At 43.8% G+C, this 19,999-nt stretch overlaps 1 protein-coding gene across 2 annotated transcripts in view; it reads left to right on the top strand.

Annotated features, from left to right (window-relative positions):
- The first annotated feature begins 1,740 nt into the window (after positions 1 to 1,740).
- ephb6 (eph receptor B6) overlaps positions 1,741 to 19,999 on the top strand; it is a 33,727-nt gene continuing 15,468 nt past the window's right edge. For both annotated transcript variants that reach the window (XM_084027581.1, XM_084027580.1), the window contains exons 1-5: positions 1,741 to 1,873; positions 10,962 to 11,026; positions 15,529 to 15,801; positions 17,708 to 17,877; positions 17,978 to 18,273. In XM_084027581.1, coding sequence (XP_083883707.1) covers positions 1,816 to 1,873; positions 10,962 to 11,026; positions 15,529 to 15,801; positions 17,708 to 17,877; positions 17,978 to 18,273 — 862 coding nt within the window. In that variant the 5' untranslated portion in view covers positions 1,741 to 1,815. The remainder of the gene's footprint in view (positions 1,874 to 10,961; positions 11,027 to 15,528; positions 15,802 to 17,707; positions 17,878 to 17,977; positions 18,274 to 19,999) is intronic.

The following is a 19,999-nucleotide window of genomic DNA, read 5'->3' as shown; positions in this document are numbered from 1 at the left end:
TTGAATTATGAGCATAAACATTTCTGTCTGTAATAAGTCAAAGCAATGAATGTTTAATATAATTGCAGTCATTGTCCTTACGAAGTTCGTCTCATTTTTTGGCTGGCAACTTCTGCACTGTGGTAACAGCGTTTCCTTTTCTGCACCGCAGCAAAACGTCGGTCAGCTGTGCAGTTATACACTGGAGCGCTAACCAACCCTCTGAACCACTGAAAAAAGACTTGAGTTAAATACCACACTTCAGTTTTTCCTCTATGGCTGCTGCTGCTGCTGCTGCTGCACAGTTGGGTTCAAAAAGACGTATTTATGGTTGGGATGACGTTTTAGGAGTGCGTGCGTGAGGAGGAGTTATAAGGTCAGATTTCCTCTTGGGTCGCACAGCTTCAAAAGCCAAACCAGAACACACACGAAGAGACGCGAGAGAATATTCACCTCAAACAGGAATTCCCCGGCAAATGTACTTTAACATTGCAGCTCTAAAGAAAACATTCTTCCAAAATTACAGGTTTTGCTGTGGTTTTATGAGTGTTGTAAATGATTAAATTTTTTTAGGAAGGAGACTAAAAGACATAAAGGCTGCAACTAACGATTATTTTCTTATCGCTTAGATTACAGTTTATATTTTCAATGAAAGGATTTATAAGTTGCCAGAGCACATTATGACCTTTGTCCAAAATCCAAAGATATCCAGTTGGCTAGTTCTTACTGAATAAACTGAAAATGGATTAAGAAGTTTTAATTCCTTGTTTAATGAGCGGCGGACCGTGATCCTTTTCCCTCTCTACTTTACATCTCAGAGCAAAGACCCTTGGGTGAAGGGCCCCCGGCTGGCTGGGAATGGGGCCATCTAACCGTGTCAAGCCAATAGGCAACATCTCCCTGCAATAGTCTACTGAAGTCTTACTCAATGCAGTGAACTGGGGCATGAAAGCCCATCAACAAGCTGCAGTACTGCGGTCTGACCAGCGAGTGGCGTGCATGAGCCAGAGAGCTGTTCATCTCCATGTGTTTGGTAGTGTGTGTGAGTGCGTGTCTAGATACTGTCTGGATGAGCAATCCTGTGAGGCGAGGAGTGTGTCTGAGAGAGAGGGGAGAGGAGTGGGGAGGGTGTTAGCAAGAGGGAGGATGGAGAGCATTCCAAAATGTGTCTAAATGATATTCATTTTCCATGAAAAAGGTAGAACTGACGAGAGATCAAGAAAAACAAAAAGGAAAAAAGAAGTTGGGCACTCTCGCATGCCACAGCTTGAAAAATGCAAGTTAGCGCAGCGTCCAGACATGTGAGGGACGCCACAGTTCCACAGTGCCAGACTGCTTGCTGAAATGTGTGCGAGGCCTTTTGAGGAGAGCTGGAACTGATGTTGTTAGACGTGTCTAGACAGTTGTATGAGAGACCAGACAAACTTGTTCATTAATATTTCCACCTTTCTCCCTCTGTCACTCTCTCTTGTTGTCTCTCCCTTGTTTTCTATATCTCTCTCTGTTTCTCTCAAATCTAAAAAAGAATAAATCTCTCCCACTTTCCTCCTCTCACCCCCCACCCGGTCGCTCTGACAACAGTGTTTTGTTTACTTCCTCTGCTGGCAGTGTACCTATTGTATGTGCTGCTCTGTAAATATTTTTCTTCTTCCCTCATCCATCCACCCCTTGTCCTCCCTCTCTCTCCCTCCCTCGCTTGGATAAAGGGAGCAAACAGACTCCACCCCCTCACTCACCCCCTCTCCCTCGCTCTGTCACACACATTCACTCTATCTCCTTCTTTCATGCTCTCTCCCTCCCTCTCTCTCTCTCTGTCAGTGTCATTCTGTAGTGGAGATGTGGAGTGTCTTTCTGTCTCTCTGTCTGTTTTTTCAGCCCAATTCAGCTGAGGAAGGTAAGAACTAAACTTTTACCTGCTTTTAAAACCACGGGTGCGTGTGCGTGTCTTGATGTGAATACAGTGGGATGGAGAGTTTGCTCAGTGCTCCCATCATGTGCTCATAACGAGGCCACAAGTGTAGGATGGACATGCTTCTGTACTAGTTTCTAGAATGTCTCTGGGAATGCTGCACACTTTGACAATGTGTTTAACTGTAGCGCGTAAGGCCGTAATACCACTAGAAAGACTGATTCATTTCAATACATTTTTGGGGCTCGACCTCCAGGTTGAGACCCTCTGAATTATTACCACCTTTCTCTCTTGCTCACACAGCCCTGTTGCCAGTTTCTTGTGTGTGTTCATTCTGAGTGCATATGTATGCGGATGCTTGCGAGTGCCACTGGCAGCACATCAGACTTTGTTGGTATCGATGTGCCAGGTGCTTGCCGGGGTCTATTAAGCTCCCGCAACAAAAGAATATGGAAATGAGGCGCGGAGACAAATGCATAATAAGTTGCATAACCCTTTTCTCTTTGACTATGTATTTAGCCACTGTGTTGCTCGTGATCTGGCGGATGTGACAGCCAGAGACCCCTGCGCCCTCTCCGACACTGTTATCAGTGTGCCCCTTGCCTCCTGAACGAATGTGCTCCCCACTCAGTCTATATAGGCTACATGAAAATATGAAATGTTTTTAAAAAGTGCCAAAGTGAGTCAGTAATACAGAGAGACTGACTGAAAAAGTGGATAGTTTACCCGGCATTAATTTGATGATTCAAACTGCCTTTAAATGTGTGTGTGTGTGTGTGTGTGAGGGAGAGCGTGTATTCTTATAGGTGCGTCTGCCTATACATAGCCTCTGCTCCTGGGTTTCAGCAGTCAGCACGCAATTACTTTCAATGGATCTGGCTGCATGTTGGAAAGAGCTGCACCTGTTCACGCTTATCTTCCATTGGCTTACGTTTACTGCGAGAAGTGTGTCAGTAATAGTCTATAACAGAGGTAACTTATATGTCAGCCTCATGCCACAGATTCAAGCTACGTTTCGAACAGATGGCCTGGACTAAGATGAGACAGAATGGCAGAATGAGAGGGAGAGAGGCTGCACAGCGTTGCTGGCCCACTGACTCTGTTTGCGTAATTGAAATAGAGCTCTTAGTAATACAGTATTAACCCAATAGCATGGACATCCATATAAATCCACATAAATTGCAACAACTAGTTATGTCACGAAGGGAGGATTTAGCGTCTGCCTGGGCTTTGATTGCCATAAATGATGCGTCTGTTTGGACTGACTGGCTAACTTACTGTCTGTCTTTCCACGGTTTATTGTCTTTCTAACGTTTCTGAAATATTCACACCACAAACCGTGCCATTCACAGTACAAAGGCAAGTTTTCTGCCCCCTGGCATGCAGGCAAACAGAGCGTGAGTGACAGGGTGTTTGATTTATCACTCTCACTCGCTGCCTGTGTAAGTGTTGACGCGTTCGCCCACTTGCATTGTTGATGTGAGGTACTGATGTGAAGCCACATGGCTGGCCTATGAATTGTGGGATGTGGAGGATTGCGTGTTCACTGTTCACGTTGGATTAACACACCCCAGTGAAAGGAGGTCTGTGGAGGCAGGAGGCACACCTGATGCCCCTCCAGCTCTCCGTCATGGATGAGTGGTGATGCTCACTGAGCTATGCATATCCTGAAATTAACCTTGTATCATTAGTGGAACCTATGTCATACCCTGAAAAGGAAATCTAGTCAGATTTTGCCAAAAGTCAACAGGCTGCACAAACTGTGGAATAAATGTTTTCCAGTAACAAAACTAAAAAAAAAAAAAAAAAATTGCCCGCTCTATATAAAACGTCCAATCAAGTGAGAAAGCAAAATGCTTGTACTACACACAATGTAACTCCAGCTATTATGTTGAAAAGTTGAAGAGTTTATAAATGCAATACGTATTTAATTTACAGATTAAACCACGACATATTAACCTGACGTCACTCAAACGTAACGTTACATTAACGTTACTTTACAAACAACTAAGTAATGCATTACATTTACCCTCTTAATTTCGTCCAGCACAGTCCAATATGGCTTTAAACATATGTCATTTTTAATAAATGAGTTAATAAGTGTAAAAATGAGGAAACTACTCACCGACCGTCCAACAGCTAGCTTGGTCCCGGTGACCGCACACCTTCCTGCCCGGACACACCTCCTACTCGGAGTCCTGACCTCAGCTTCTCGGTTGGTTAACTCTTTAACTTTAAACTTAACTAGCGCTAGGTGAACCCTTGAAGTAGTCACAACGGTGGCCAACGCTAGTAACATAGTGTCTGTATACGCACATTACTCCGCTCCTGCGCCAAGCTAGCTGGTCGCGGACCCGTCTATCAGCTGAAAGGCAGAAAAACCCCAACGTCTAATGCCGGTAAGACCGAGAACAAGCCGAAGAACAGTCAAAGTAAAATAGTGTAACTGAGATAAGATATTGTAATACAATTACTGAATACAGATTGTAATCCCCTACACTCCCCATCACTGGACAAATTAATCACATTACTGTAACCGTTACTGTATTTCTACTTCTCTGCATCAACGTTTCTTTTATATCGCTGTTTTGAGGCCTAAAGAGGTAAAATTACCCAATATTGCACAATGATTTATTTAAACATTTTAATGATTATAGCTGTAAGTTAGTCCAGCTGGCTGTACGATAAATCAATATTTGGAAGCTTTAATATATATATATATATATATATATATATATATATATATATATATATATATATATATAAATAAACATTTTCATTGTGAGAAAGATACATATTTAACTGGACATATAACAGTTAAAAACCCTCTCTATGTCACTGAAAATCTAAATGACTATGAACCTGGTTTTACTCTGATACACTATCTACATTAAAGGTTGATTTTGAACGTCAGATTGATTACTCCTCTCACTTATGATGGAACATTGTAGTACTGGATCGTCCACCACCATCTGTGCAGATAAAGAACAACACCAGGCTGTATAAACTTTCAGCCATGTTGACATTCTCACTTTAAGGTCAAGTGGGCCATCGTTCCTGCTGCCACTCGTTTGGATTTAACCGGATATTAATTAGACAGATTACTATCCTTGATCCTGGGTGTAGTAAGCCGCCTTTTCAGGACATGATGAATTAGTAAAAGTGTGGTCAGAAAATAAATGGCATGCTTGTCACAGTGGGAGTGCAGCCGGACGGACGCCACCAAGAGGCCTGAAAAGCGTCCTGCTCTCGTCCCTCCTGCCTGCATGCATGAAGTGGAGGGAGCAGCATCTCTTCCAACGATGTTACACGGTGACCAGGCATTATTTTTAGCTGTGTTTTTGCATTTCATTTTTAAAAGCCATGTAATTTTCTGTGGCTGTTAAGAGCTCTGTACTTCCTCAAATGAATCACATCACTGCCATTTGTGATATAAGAGGTCGAAGCCCTCTGGTGGCTGCGAGCCAAGACTCTCCGCTCTTAGTCAGTGAGCGTCATGGCAGACAGTGTCATAGATAATACGCCTGTGTGGATGGACAAAGAATTAGAGCCAAAATGTAATTGAAAGATAAATGCGTGGTATGGACTGCTGCGACAGAGGAATGTAGTTTGGCGTTTTGAATTTCACATTAAAGCTGCACTTGGCAGTTTGCATGTTGGCATCAACTAAACAGTGTGAGCACAACGTTTGATAGTTGGAAGGCTTTACCGTTCAGAAATTACACAATGAGATTACAGTAAACTGATCTCCTCTCAGATTTGCGTTCCTTCTTCCTCGTGGCTGTTGAGGGTGGAGACGGTGATGAAAGTATGTTAGGGAGGGACAAACTCCTCGGCTGTAGCAACATTAGGGTTTTTTTTTCCACAGCATTTATTGGGTCTTATTACATTTCGGCCTCTTTCTTGATAAATATTTCTTGGTTAAAATACACAACGACACAACGCAGATGTGTGTGTTTTAAAATGAAACGTCCTCTGATTAATTAAGAGGAGGGGGATATCTTGGAATATATATAACAGGTATTTAAAAAAATGGTATGATGTTTTTTTGTAAATGATGCTTATTTGCAGAGAGTTTGTTCGAAGATTAATTTGATATACCATTCTCTAATGATAAATATGGCATCACAACTTAGCTTAGCATAAAGGCTGGAAATACTCAGGCACATGACGAGCCATGTATGTTACATTTCTGTTCTTTGTACAAATTAAACACACAATATATAGCATGTTCATTTGTGAGCTTTAGAGGGTGCCTCCCTCTCTACCACTATCCCCTCGCTTCGAGCGTAGCCCTTGGGAGCAACAAGGTCAGACATCGTGTCACATGAACTAGTGCTTTTTTAGCATAAAATGGCCCTAACTCATGGTGTGAGCAAATAAGCGTATTCCCCAAAATGTCAAACTATTCCTTGAAGATACACTTCCCCAGAACCATCCCCCAGACGGCAACCTTACCAGCTGTATTTTTGTAAATGTCTTGTAATCACGGATGGCAGTCAGGTCTGGTTAAATGTCCTCCTACCTGTGCCTGTTGCTGCCTGTTCAGCGACTCATTGCAGACGTTGCCCTGTTATCTAACCTGGCTTAAGTGCTGTTTGTTGCAGCTGCACTTTCATACAGCCCTGCCAGAGAATTTTCAATAACTCCCTTTGACATGTGCATGCTTATTTCTGGAATCGCGTTAATCCCCCTCTTTCTTCACTCCTCCACCCTCCTGCGCCCTCTCTGTCTTGGCGTATCACTCTCTCGTTGTGGTTGTTTGTAATGATGGTTTGGTGGAGGCCTTGTCCTTGACTGACTGTCTGTGGGTGGGAGCATGTGGCGCGTATAAAGAATGGGCGGAGATGGGTGGATGAGTGGACAAAAGACAAAACACGATCTGACCACTGCTGAGAACTCGTGCAGGCACGATGGGAATATTTGGCGAAATGTGTGTTCATGTAACTTGCTGTTACCTGTGAACTCCATGTACTCTTCACCGGTGCATTTACTTTGGTGTTAAGGCATTTTACCCACTCACACCCTACTAGCCAACGTTAATATTAACACAGAAATTCCTTGCTGGGTGTCAAGGGGGCTCCGCTGCCTGGCGAGTGTGCGGTAATGTAGCATACATCCGCTGTCAAAGAGGCGTGACGGGAACAACAGCACAACACTTAATGCTGGAGAGTGTCGGTGCATGCATGAACACACAGAGAGGCAAAGTGTTGGGCAAAGAGAAATGGACGGAGAGAGGGTCATTCAGCTGAAGTGAACACTCGGGGGGGGGGGGGGGGCAGTCATGTACTAATGCAGGTCACCTCTGCACAATAGAAAAGAGCATTTACACCCACACCACACACATAAAGAGAGGGGGGATCATTAAAGAAGCACATTTATATGCACAGCCCTCACATCCTCTTCACGTTCCCGTCTCTTTGCCCTTTTTCATTCTATTGTCTCCTCTTGTTCTCTCCTTGAGTATCAAAGCGGTTCCCAAACAAACAGCAGATCTGGCATCAATAATGGAGCAGAGTGTATCTCCTTATTACGTACGGAGATGCCTACCCTGCTGTCACTTTTTCGATGAATAATACACACATGCAGAAAGGAGGGAGATGAAAGGGACAGGGGACAGAAACGGGGGAAAGGTATGGAGTAGAGTGAGTCAAAGTCCAGAGTGGAGCGAGAAGACGTGAGAGGCGGCGTGCATTAACACAGCACTCAGGTCCAGATTGCAGACTCAGCACTTCTCCCAACTGTCAGGGACAAACTTTGAGTGTCTCGCCCTCAGATGGACCAATAACCGAGATGCTCTGAGAGTTAAATAAAGGGGCTTTTACTGCCAAGCGGACCTGCCAGCAAATGTCCCTCTCTTTTGTTCAACTTGTGTCTCGCCCACACACAAGATCCGGTCATGATGCCTCAGCTCGAGCTAATCCTTGAAAGGTGTGTGTAACACAGCACTCAACGCTTATCTGAGGATGTCGAGGTGAATTATTCAACATGCTAATGTCACGCAATGAGACACGCTTGAATCTCTTTGGAACATTCCTCCATGTAATCCTCATGTACAGGGCAGGTTCGTCGCAGGAAAGGGCGGAGGCAATGTGAGGACCTGGGCTCCCCAAGGCCTCATGACAAGAAGCTAAATAGTAGAGGCATGAATATTAATGTCAAAATAGTTTGCTGTGTATTATTTATGCATGACTCTGCCCCGAAGCAGAGGGTTAATTGAATTTGGAATGACACGTTTGCAGCATTTGTGTTTGTGTCCTTATCTGATATAAATAGGATGGCGCTTAATGAGGTCAGAATGCATGAAATATGAGTGTGTGCGTTTAATTGACATTTTCATAGGTATAAAAATAATGTATTATGTGTTCCTATCCACATCATTTATATAAATGAGGGTAGACTAAATAACAGGAACACCTATATACAAATACACTTCACCAAATACTTCATCTTCCAAAATGATCGTGAAGTTGAACCATCAACTTTCTAGCATTGTGACCTTCACAAGGATTTCCTGCAGGACTGTTGTATCAGACTGCATCGTTTTTAGCTCGGTGTACCTAATAAACCGAGTGTGACAGAGTGTTACAGATGCATCATCATACTAAGCACGGACTGTGTGCCACGAATGGAAATCCCTATTCTTCTGAAAAGCTTTAACCATCCTGGCTTGGTAGATTGAGTTTTCTCCCTGTTGCTGATTTGATGCTGTCCGGCTCTACCGTTCCAGCCGCCAAGCTGTCAGACATACACTGCACTAAAAACGATTTATTCTGAAGCCTGTGGCTGCATATAATCCTTAGCTGTCACAGTCCATTGGTATACTTGTCTTGATACAATTGATGTCACTCAAAAATCCTGGAAGACTTCCATGGAAATGTGTGAATTTAGTGAGATTGACATCAAGACAAGCTAGTGGGTGAAAACAGACAGACAGACTGGAGGGGAGGGGGTATGTGAAAGGAAAAACAAGAGGAGGGAAATGAAGGATTGGAGGACAGATTTGCAGGGTCTCCATCTGTGAGTCTAATCCTAAAAAAAAACCTGTTTACAGCACAGTCAGAGAACAGAGAGGTGGGGGTGAATTTATGTCATGTGCCACAAATGGTATCAGATTTTTGTTATTTGTTGGATTTATTGAGAAGACAAAGTGATTTAGTGTGTGTACGCACAAACCTGTACACCTGAGGAATAAAAGAAAAGAATTGAGCTATCTCCTTGATTTGCTGGTGTTTTGGTGCGACAGAGTAACTTATCAAATCCCATCCTGTGTGTGTGATTACGTAGATTATATATTTCTGTCGCTCTTTGTCTGCTTGTCACATCAGGAAAAAGAAAGCCTCCGTCCTCTCTGAATGATTGTGTGAAGTGAAATGGAAACGATGGTATGAAAATTGTATGAAAACAATGAGAAGAATTATTTATTTGTAAACCGAGGCGGGTGCTTCTCTCTTCCACAATCCTCCGGCTTTGTGTGTCAGCAGCCCTGTGGATGATTAGGGCTGTGCTTGATGAGATCAGCCACTGTGTGCTTTTCTTCATTAACTCCATCTGTGCATCCAAACCTGAAGTCTGAACATTTTTGCCACCTCTGTGTGCAAAACAAATGTTGGCCCGCGTTCAACCGGCGGCACCTCAACAGAACTGAGGGCAGACCGTGCCAGACTGGGGAACGGCAGCCACCGTGGATTTGGAATACTAATGGAAAATTCAACGCTTCAGTTTTGTGTGGGAATCTGCTATGTGTCAGCACGCAGCACACTTTGTGTGTGTGTGTGTGTGTGTGTGTGTGTGTGTGTGTGTGTGTGTGTGTGTGTGTGTGTGTGTGTGTGTGTGTGCGCGCATGTGTGATGTCCTTCCCAGCTTGCTTTTTAAAGCACTTAACCTAAAAGCAAATTATGGGGAAAATATAGTTCAACATGAAAGTCTATTTTCAATCCCGGGTTGAAAATAGTGAAGCCAGTTCAAAAGTGCTTCAAACTGATTACATGGAAGTCTATGAGAAAACAGTTTATGGTCTCAATCTCTAGTTTCAAGACTTCTTTAATCCAGCATGGTGTTTATTGAGTAAATTATGGTCCATTTAGAATCAAACAAAGGATAAAACAGGGTACACTTTAAAAGGTGACTACCTTGTGATTGACGATTGCTAACGGCCTCGCTACCATTGCTACCAATGCAATTCGCTTACAGAGATTACTCTGTAAAGTTTATCTTGAATTATGGATCTGACTTTGATAACACCTTTGCACCAGAACCCAGACGGAGCCAGTCAGTAAGGTGTCTGCTTTGCCACTTGTGTTCGTCAGATCCACCTGCTGTCCAAATATGGTCACTTCCGTTCACAAGAGAGCGACAAGATGGCGATGGCCAAAACGCAGAACTTGAGGCTTCTAAAGTGTAATCCGCAACCTAATGGGTAATGTCACGATGACTACGTCCACTTCTTATATACAGTCTCTGGTCAGAAACCTGAAACGGAAGGGAAAGCAACTTTGGACATGCCATACAACAATGAATGATCCCTTTGGGTCACACTACAAGAAGCATCAGCGCGCTGAGTTCCAACAAAATGTGACAGTAACTGTTGTGGCCTTTTAAAGTTGGGAAATGTGACCTTTAACCATGGTGCCCCATCAGGTCAATCAGTTACATATTTTTAAACTACAGAACATTGTGCCAAACTGCATTAGCCCTCTGAATCAGTTATTGGGTTTGGCAGATGCACACAGCTGGAGCACTACCTGATTTTATTGGATGGGGAGAACATCAACCTGGGGTTTTTCCACCGCCAGTAAAAAAACCCAATGTGTCGCAAAGTTAATCTCAACGTCAGCATCTCTGGAGCCGATCCACTTTTGAGCTCTTGACGGCATCACAGATTCACACAGTCTGTGATTCACACCTCCAGAGGATGTCTCATGTTTACCAATTCTGTTTCAAAGTCACTTATTCAACACTCGCTCTGCTCAAGTATAAACACTGGAGCAGAAATCATGAAAGTCAAAGCTGAACATCTTGTCTGTCTGTTTTTCTCACACCTTGTCTTTGTCTCTGCTTCCTTCCCTGTCAGTGATGCTGCTGGACACAACAGAGTCTACCTCAGAGCTGGGCTGGACCACCTATCCAGACACGGGGGTAAGCAGAGACGGCCCTCTCAATGTGCTTCCCAGCTGTTACGTTGGGGGCCAATCAAATGTGGGAGCACATGTTACACATGGTTACGTTTACGTGATTATAATCACATTGTTTGTTGGGCTTTGGGGTCTAACAAGGCATTAACCACAAGAATACATCACACTTTATTTTACAGAAATAGTCCCTGTAGATAAGTGATGATAAGGCAACATTCAGGATAATCTGCTCATTATTTTCTTGGTTTCTCAATGAATTGTGAAGAAAATAAGCAACACCATTTCCAGGAGCTCAGTTTGAGCTTTGGTAAGCTTCAAAATGATTATATGGTGTACGAGGTTAGTCACGGTTAAATATCCTGTATGTAATTATTAGGACAATTGAATAAGATTTAATGTGTATGTTCAGAAAATGAAGAATAACCATTTCTGAGCTTCTCACAGCAATCATAATTGAAATAATAAAATGTAAACATATTTCCATTCCCAAGCCAGGTTGTCAAAACCACAAACACATTCACAATGCCAAGAGATGTTTATTCTCTGCTCTGTATATAAGATGATTCGGCTCCCGCATGTCTGCTTAAAATAGAGCCAGTAGACATTCACACATCACAATCAAACATGAGTCCTGTCAAATCTATTTTGCTAGCTGGCACATTTTCCGAGGCTGCAACGATTCAAATAAACAGCAGGAAGAAACTTCCAGTAAAGATCCTCTGCTATGAATTCATGCTCTCTTGCTGCGGACAATTACAGTTTGCGTAGAATTACAGATCGCAGCTTGACGATTAGTAATAAAGATGTAATTGTTTAGTTGTGGGTCAAGGCCAGTGTTATAATATGCAGGATGTCTGGCATCTGACTTTGATTGGTGGAGCTTTTGGCACACACAGCCTGAGAACGAGCGGGTCTCACCTTTCCTTCCAGACATTCTTGAGGGCTAAAGTGATTCTTTTTTACTGTGTGTTTCCATCTGTAATGAAATTGCAATGATTGAACCATAGATCTCCCCTTCTTGAGCTGGTTTTTATTTGTGTAAATATGTGTGTGTGGAGGGGGGGGCTACATGTGTGAGTGCTTGTGTGTGCTTGCGTGACTGTGCTAGGGTCAGCTCCTGGGTCAGTTAAATCCGTTCATCTGTGAGTGATTGTGGCTCAGTTCTAATATGGCTCATAATTACACACACACACACACACACCATCTTCATTGTCCTCATCTTTGAGATAATCAGTCAAACTGCATGTGAGAAACTAGAGACAGCAACTTCTAACTGTGGAGGAGTCTCCTATGCCAATTACTCTGCTACAGAACAATATTATTCCAAGCCTCGGCCCATACATGGACGATATGTGGAAAAACATCTGATATATAAATTTAGAATATCATACGGCGCATGGAATGAAAACAAGTCATACATTTTATCGCATTTATAACATTTATTCATGCTAGTTTTGGCAAACAACTGAGCCACCAATTACGGCCAGCGACCACCAAATTTCACATGTTGGCAGCTCAAAAAGTACCAAATGAAATACGGGAGGCTCAAACCAACATCTGGCGAGCATACACACTCACCGAGCCTTTAATCTCACCTTACACTAAAGTTTAGCTGTACATGCTGTCATTATCACCCCATGTCTGGCCTCCATAATTGGACATGATGTTTGATTAATTGGGGCCCCGTGTGTGTTAGGAATTTGTGAACCATGATGGCAGCTGCTAATAGGAGGCCAGGCATTGTGTGTGTGTGTGTGTGTGTGTGTGTGTGTGTGTGTGTGTGTGTGTGTGTGTGTGTGTGTGTGTGTGTGCTTGTGAGCAAGTCAAGCATTTGCATGAGTTTTTTTCTCTCTATGGTCCCTGGATGAGAAGTGCTTCTGAGATGGAGATATGGTTATTTGACCCGGGGCAACAAGCTGAGAGAAGTAGAAAGACAGACCAAGAGAGGGGAAGAGAAAGAGGGGTGTGTTTGTGTGTGCACGCACGCGTGTGTGTTCTTTTTTTAACCCTTCCCTCACATTTTCTCTTCACATCCCATCCCATTTTTTTCGAGACTGTGGAGCTTCTTTTCTGCACTCTCCTCCTGCTTCTTCTTGCCGTTTTCCCTTTCTCCTAATGTGCCGACAGGCAGCCCCTGTGCTTCTTTGTCTCTGCCTCTCTCTCCCACTTCTAATCTTTCCTCCCTTTGCCCTTCACAGTCCCAGAGCCACCGGCTCTGTGCTTCATATTCTTCCTTTTATCCCCCAACCCGGTCTACACCCTGTCCCTTATTGCCCCTCAGTGTCAAACCACCCGACTCTCCACTTCTTACTCCAGTCTCTTTTTCCCTCCACTTGTATTCACACACTACTCCTCCATTGTGTTTGCATATGTCATTGGCTATGCGTGCGTGCCTTTCCCGGCTTCTACATGTGTGTGTGTGTGTGTGTGTGTGTGTGTGTGTGTGTGTGTGTGTGTGTACGTGTACGGGTGTGTGCGTGTGTGCGTCTAAGGCTTTGCCCCTCCCAGTGCTCTGTCACTGGAGAGATTGCGTGGCTCTCTGGCATTTCGGTTCAAATTAAATCACAAAGATGAGTCGTCCCTATTTTTTTTCCTTTGCAGCACTTCATCCACCCCTCCTCCCCAATCTGCCCTGTTTTTTTTCTTCTTCTTCTTTCTTTCTCCATAAGAGAGGCAGAAAATGAGACAGGGAGGAAGGGAGGGAGGAGGTAGTTGGGGGGGGGGGGGGGGGGGGGGTCTTGGGGTTAGAAAACAAATGAAAGCTGTGTTTTTTCATAAAGGTACAGATGCAAACTGCACGCAATGCTGCACACAGATACCAGCTCTCCACCTGAAAGTCCCAGCCTTTTGCCACCTGGTCAGGCTGTTGCTGCAGAAAGCTCACATACATACACTCTCTGTTTACTACCCCAACCCCCACCCTGCTCCCTGTCTGCATCCCTTCATCCCACCATGTGTTCTCTGTTGTCCCATCCATCCGATTCCCCTCATCCCCATGTCTGACAGAGTGAATCACGGCCCGGGAGAGAGAGAAAACTGTCCTTTCACTCCGTTAGACTGACACCGCCTCAGACTCCTTTTATCTGCTCGCTGATCTTATCATTAGTCCAATTGGACCAAATATGAATGCACTCTCTCATGTGTGATGCAACAAAGGTTTCTGTTCATATTGGCTGTCAGAACCACACAGAGAAAGAGACATGCAGAGATACACTAACACACAGACACACAGAAACACACACTCCAAATGCACCCTGATAGGGTGTCAGGACCTTTTGTCCATTGCCATTGTTGCATGGAGAATACTGATGATGAGGCCTAATGCATAATTCCTCTGTGTTACAACAGAAAAGGCCCTGCTTGTCACTTAGGGCTACACAGGCTTAAAGCAGAGCCTTTTCATCCTTGGAGGCACCGTACTCTATAATTGGTGTAACTAAACCTCGCCTACATTTACATTTTGACTCAGCTGACAGAGTCTCATTCAGAGTCATGTCTCTGCGCTGCTCAGTTTTTTATAAGCGAAGCCACAAACCTTGTGTGCAAATCCTTTTGTGCGTCCACAAGTATTCAGATTCCCTAAAATATGACAGAATCGGCTCATTTTATTACTCAACAGCTGCCACGTGTCCGTCACCTGTCACATATCAACAGTGACACGCATGCAAATGCCAAACCAGTGCAAGAGAGAAACAAACCGCCTGTCACATTTAAAAGTGCATTATTGCTTTTTGCACACACGTCATTGTTATAAAACTGTCACATTGAAAAAATGCCAAAACGATTATTTTCTGACCCGCAAAACCAATGACATCACTGTGTTTAGTTTTAAGAAAATGTTGTGAAGTTAAACATTAGGGTCAGCAACGTAAAGCCATACAGACTGTTACAACACAAACAATACACACATTAAACCCCAAACATATCTGAATAGCTAGATCACAGTAGAAGGGAGAATGTTTTTTCTTTGCCAGGAGTTAATCATCCTGATTGTTAAAGTTTTGCCTGCATCACTTGAAATGTGTCCAGTCTAAGTGAAAGGCTCAAGTGTTTTAATGAACGAGTGGTTTTCTAATGATTGGTTACCTAATGAGACAGAGGACACAAACAGTGATAACTAGGACAAAGCGATGACCTACATCATTGGGGACAGTAAGAGAACAGCTTTCACTTGTAGATTCGATACCAGTGTGTTATGCCAGAACAAATTCAATACTCTGTTATACGTATCTTTCAACGGAAGAAGATGTCAAACAACAGCGTATGATGTTAGTAAAGGACTGGACCCACATGTCAGCAACACCAGCAATATGCTCAATATTTACCTTGTACCATGTAAACTATCTTTGAGGATATTCAAAAGATCGTTAACTGTGGACAAACCATAAACACACCGGGGGTTTTATCGTTTACATAGAGTGATTCCCAAGCTCCCTACTTGATCATGTCTCTCTTTTACACAGTTGGGTTTACACAAGCACATAATCCTGTTTCTGTGTCTCGCAGTGGGATGAGGTCAGTGTCCTGGACGACCGCGGGAAGCTCATACGAACCTTCGAGGTCTGTAATGTCAATCAAAACCCTCGTCAGCAAGACAACTGGTTGGCTACGCCCTTCCTGTACCGCCACTCCGCCCCGCGGGTGTTTGTCACGCTCCGGTTCTCGGTGCGTGACTGCGCCAGCCTGCGATCACCGTCGCCCACCTGCCGAGAGACACTCACCCTGTTCTACAAGCAAGCCGACTCCCAGAGAGAGCTGGAGAGGACCTGGGCACCCGAGGTTGGGCAGACTACCATGTTTTTGCATTCACATTTGATGTAAATACAAAATGTCCTTTTGCATTGTTATTAGGACCAAGTTATACAATAATAGTTGTATTTATATAACAGACACACAGGCAGAAATTGGGTCACGTCCATGTGCTATAAAGTTGTGCACAAGGCTTTACATATCTGCACTGATGACAGAGTTAATCTATTTTCCAGGTTTTTTGCAAAACACCCGCCCAGTTTGAATATAGAGGATTGCAGTACATCAGACTGTCTTTAGCAGCTATTTACTTCACAAGTCAAAGGTTTTGAGAGTAAAAGCTGGTCGGTTTGCAACGCAGCTTAAATGGGAAACACCTAAATCACTATTGTATCTACTGGAGAACATGGAGCATCAGTGAGTGTGAACGTAGCCTGATTATACAGTGTTACTAAATGGAGATGTATCACTAAACTAAAAGGCACAGCACCACACAAGCTAGATGTACATGTAAGTAAATATTTACTCCCAGAAACTCATCTGATTCCTCCATGTAGTAATACATGTATAGATATACAAATAATTTGTAAATTTTTAAATTTACAAAACAACTTATTTCACAGTCATTTCTGACAGTTAATTAATAATATAATATTCAAGTGCTACAGTCAAATTCACACATTAGTGAAGTCTTAATTAGTTAGATATTTGTTGAGGTTTTAATGGTGAAGCTTAGCATCCTCATACACACAGAATAATCAGTAAACAAGCATATCAATTAGACATTTTAAATGTCGAATATAGCAAATATAGCAAATATGATTCCCATCATCTCATAATCAGGAGTGATTGTATAATAATCCTGATTATTGTTGGGCTTGTCAAGAAAAGCTGTTGAGATTGAAACACAACTCGTTGGGGACTGTGGTTGACAAAATGCTGAAACATGTCACTGTGGTCTCCATAAATGTCACTTCAGTTGCACTAATTACATCTTTGAGACATAAAATATACAACCGTGACAATTTTACACTCATTGCAGGGAATTCTGTGAACCTCATGTGAAGCCAGTGTCAATGAAGCATGTCTTTTAGTGACTGAAGTGGACTGTCCAAAGATGTTTTATTGATTTAAGTGTTTAGTGGTTGTTTTTTCCGGGACATTTAGAGCTACCAAGTCTGAATTGCCTGAGCTACATGTGCAGTCTCAGTCGCAGTGGGGGGGATGCAGTATTTGTATACATGAATGCATTTTTCCTTAGGGAACGAGATGCTTTTTACATATGCAAATCAAAGCCTGATGAGAAATCAGAGGAGAGGCACAGAAAAGTCAGGAAGCACCGCAGCGCTGAAAGTCTTCACAGGGACTTGAGCACAAACCCCGCTGGGTCCTGAAAGCATCCAACTCAACGCTTCATATTCTGCACCAGCCTTAAAAATACAGCACACTCCGAGCTTGTCTTTCATCCTGTCATTTTCCCTCTTATTGCTGTTTTTCTGACGTTGGATTGAACTGGTGATGCGCCCGTACACTACACAGTGTCTCCCTCTGATAGTGGTAACACAATACTACGATGACATGTTCCCCTTAGATCTCAACACTTCTTTTCTTTGGCAATACATTCTCCAAGCGTGAAATCAATTGGATGATTGGTTGACGAGGAAATGAGTGATAAATAGGGCCTGTAGATGTCCAGTCTCAGCGGCGATCAGCAGAGAGATGTACCCAGCATGCCGTTTAGCTGTGTAACAGTTGATAGTCTCCTCTCCACACGTTACACTGTGAACACATGACACACCACTAATACAAACGTCCCGTAGATCTCAAGAGCGTGCCCTCGACACCGTGGCCTGGTTTACTTATTTCTCTCTCGTCAACAACACATTACCTCCATGCCATTTGCACTAATTCTCTTACTGCTCCTTCTTCACCACAGCCGTCCAGCGGGGAGAAAGAGACCAGGGAGGGTTGGGTGAAGGTGGACACCATCGCTGCCGATAAGAGTTTCTCCAAGGTGGAGCCCAGTTCACCCCACCAGTATCAACCCAACAGATACAGCCGAATCAACATCAAGACACGCAGCTTTGCCCCACTCACACGCAATGGGTAACCATTACTAACATCGTCGTGTTGTTCATTATGTGTTTTACTGACATCGGCACTCCCAAGGATCTGAATGTCCCCCGTCTTCACGCCCTTGTTTCAGATTCGTGCTGGCCATCGTTGACAGTGGAGCCTGTGTCTCCCTCATGGGTGTGTCCATCTTCTACCGCCGCTGTCCTGCCACCAGCGTGAATTTGGCGTCCTACCCGGCGACGCCCTCGGGGGCAGAGCCGACTGCCTTAGTTCCCCTCAGCGGGACTTGTGTCCCCCACAGTAAAGCTCAGGGAGGCACTCGCCCTCGTATGCACTGCAATGCTGAAGGGGAGTGGATGGTTCCTGTCGGAGGATGTGTCTGCGATGAAGGCTATGAGCCAAACCTCAATGGATCTGCCTGTTTGGGTAAGTCGAGGAAAACTCTGCTTGATTCCTATGGAAGCTGAAAATCTCATGTCATGTTTAATTTTCCATTTAACTCAGGTGACCTGTGAGAGACCTATCAAAAACCAAATAGTTCAAAATGATGCAACAGAGGCCGACTAACCCTACTTCTGTCTCTAATATCGGTTAAACACCAACATTGGCTCCTACACTTCCCATCATGCAACTAGATTACCACTCCAGTTTGTAATACAGATTTTTTATTGATATTTTGTATTCTCCAAAGTCAAACTGAGATTATTTTCTTAGCTACAAAACATCACACAGCAGTTTTCCCAGACAACAGGACTGTCACAAACACAATGCTTTGAGTTTTTCCATTTGGTGTTGAATCCCAAAGAACAACAATAGTTGTTTTCTAGTGAGCTGATGGGCAACATGACAGTGGATGCATTGGATCGGATAGACAACGATTCACTGCAGTATGAGACACGGCAGAAAGTAGTGCCTCTTCTCAGGAGATTTGAACTAAAATGTCCAAAACAAATACTGGTAATCAGTCAACTCTAAGGGGCCAATCTTGACTTCCTGCCAGTTCTCTTCTTGGTATTTTCTGAGATACGAAACGTCTGGATCAATACTGAAAGGAGCAGCTGTCACTCTGATACACAACTGTGTTTGACGTCAAGACCAGAGGGAAAAGATGGCAGGCAGGTCGAGTCAGGTTGAGACGAGAAGGGGAGAGGCAGCTTTGTAGCCATAGTGCATTTGTGGTGATGTAACATTTGAATGTATTCCATCATAAATAGAAAAAGTAAAAGTAAAATTACATTTGCATTGCATGCATTCAGGAGTGCAGAGCTACTATGTTGGTAATTTCCTGCTAACTTGACTGGAGAGGAGAGGCGATGGGAGGCAATGGTCAGCATTCTGCAAAACTGGTCAAAAAACGTTTTCACTTCTCTATGTGGGTGTAAGTGTAGGGGGAGGAAGAGGAAACATTTGAGAGATGTCCAGACGGACAGGAAGGGATATCGGGAGAGTGCAGGAGGAGGAAGAGAGGGAGAGAGTGAGAGAGGGAGAGAGCTACAGTGAGAGGGATGTGACACATTTAGGTCATTGCGATGTAAAGGCCACTCGTCTGTGAACAAGTGACAGAAACCGCAGGGGGAGAGAGGGGGAGTGGAGGGAGAACAGGGAGAGGTGGAGGGAGAGTGAAAGATATGAGGATGCAAGTTAATGACTTAAAGAACTGAGCAGCCAAAAACCCCGTTGAGGACATGGAGGCTAAATGGTGGATGTGTGTTTCTTTGTGTGAACGTTAGCATGCACAAGGGTATCTCGCTGCAATGCTGATACCCGTTTGTCAAATGTGTCTGTGAATGCCGGGATTACAGTAAAAAAATGAAAGTCCACCAGGAACTTCAATGGCCATAATTGCTCAGCTCCTTCACACAGGGGGCCCTCCAAGTCTAACTGTCTCCAGCACAATTAATCCTCCAATCCTGCCAAGTCAGCTGTGAAATGTGTTCATGCTCTTTTGCTTTACATCTGCACTCGGCCCGCCTCTTGTGTTTGTCTGCATCTGATTGATATTTACTGACAAATCACCCCCCGAAATCAGCTCAGCTGCTGGAGCAAAGGCTTCCACTGACCGTCGACGAATGATCTCCACAGCGCTGCCCACGCCGCGCCGGCTTTTTGTTCCCGCTCTCATTTGATCGTGTTTTGTTGATCACTTCACCGA

The sequence above is a fragment of the Eutrigla gurnardus genome (assembly GCF_963514095.1).
Source record: "Eutrigla gurnardus genome assembly, chromosome: 14".
Classification (NCBI taxonomy): Eukaryota; Metazoa; Chordata; class Actinopteri; order Perciformes; family Triglidae; genus Eutrigla; species Eutrigla gurnardus.
This window is presented reverse-complemented; position numbering and strand designations above follow the sequence as displayed.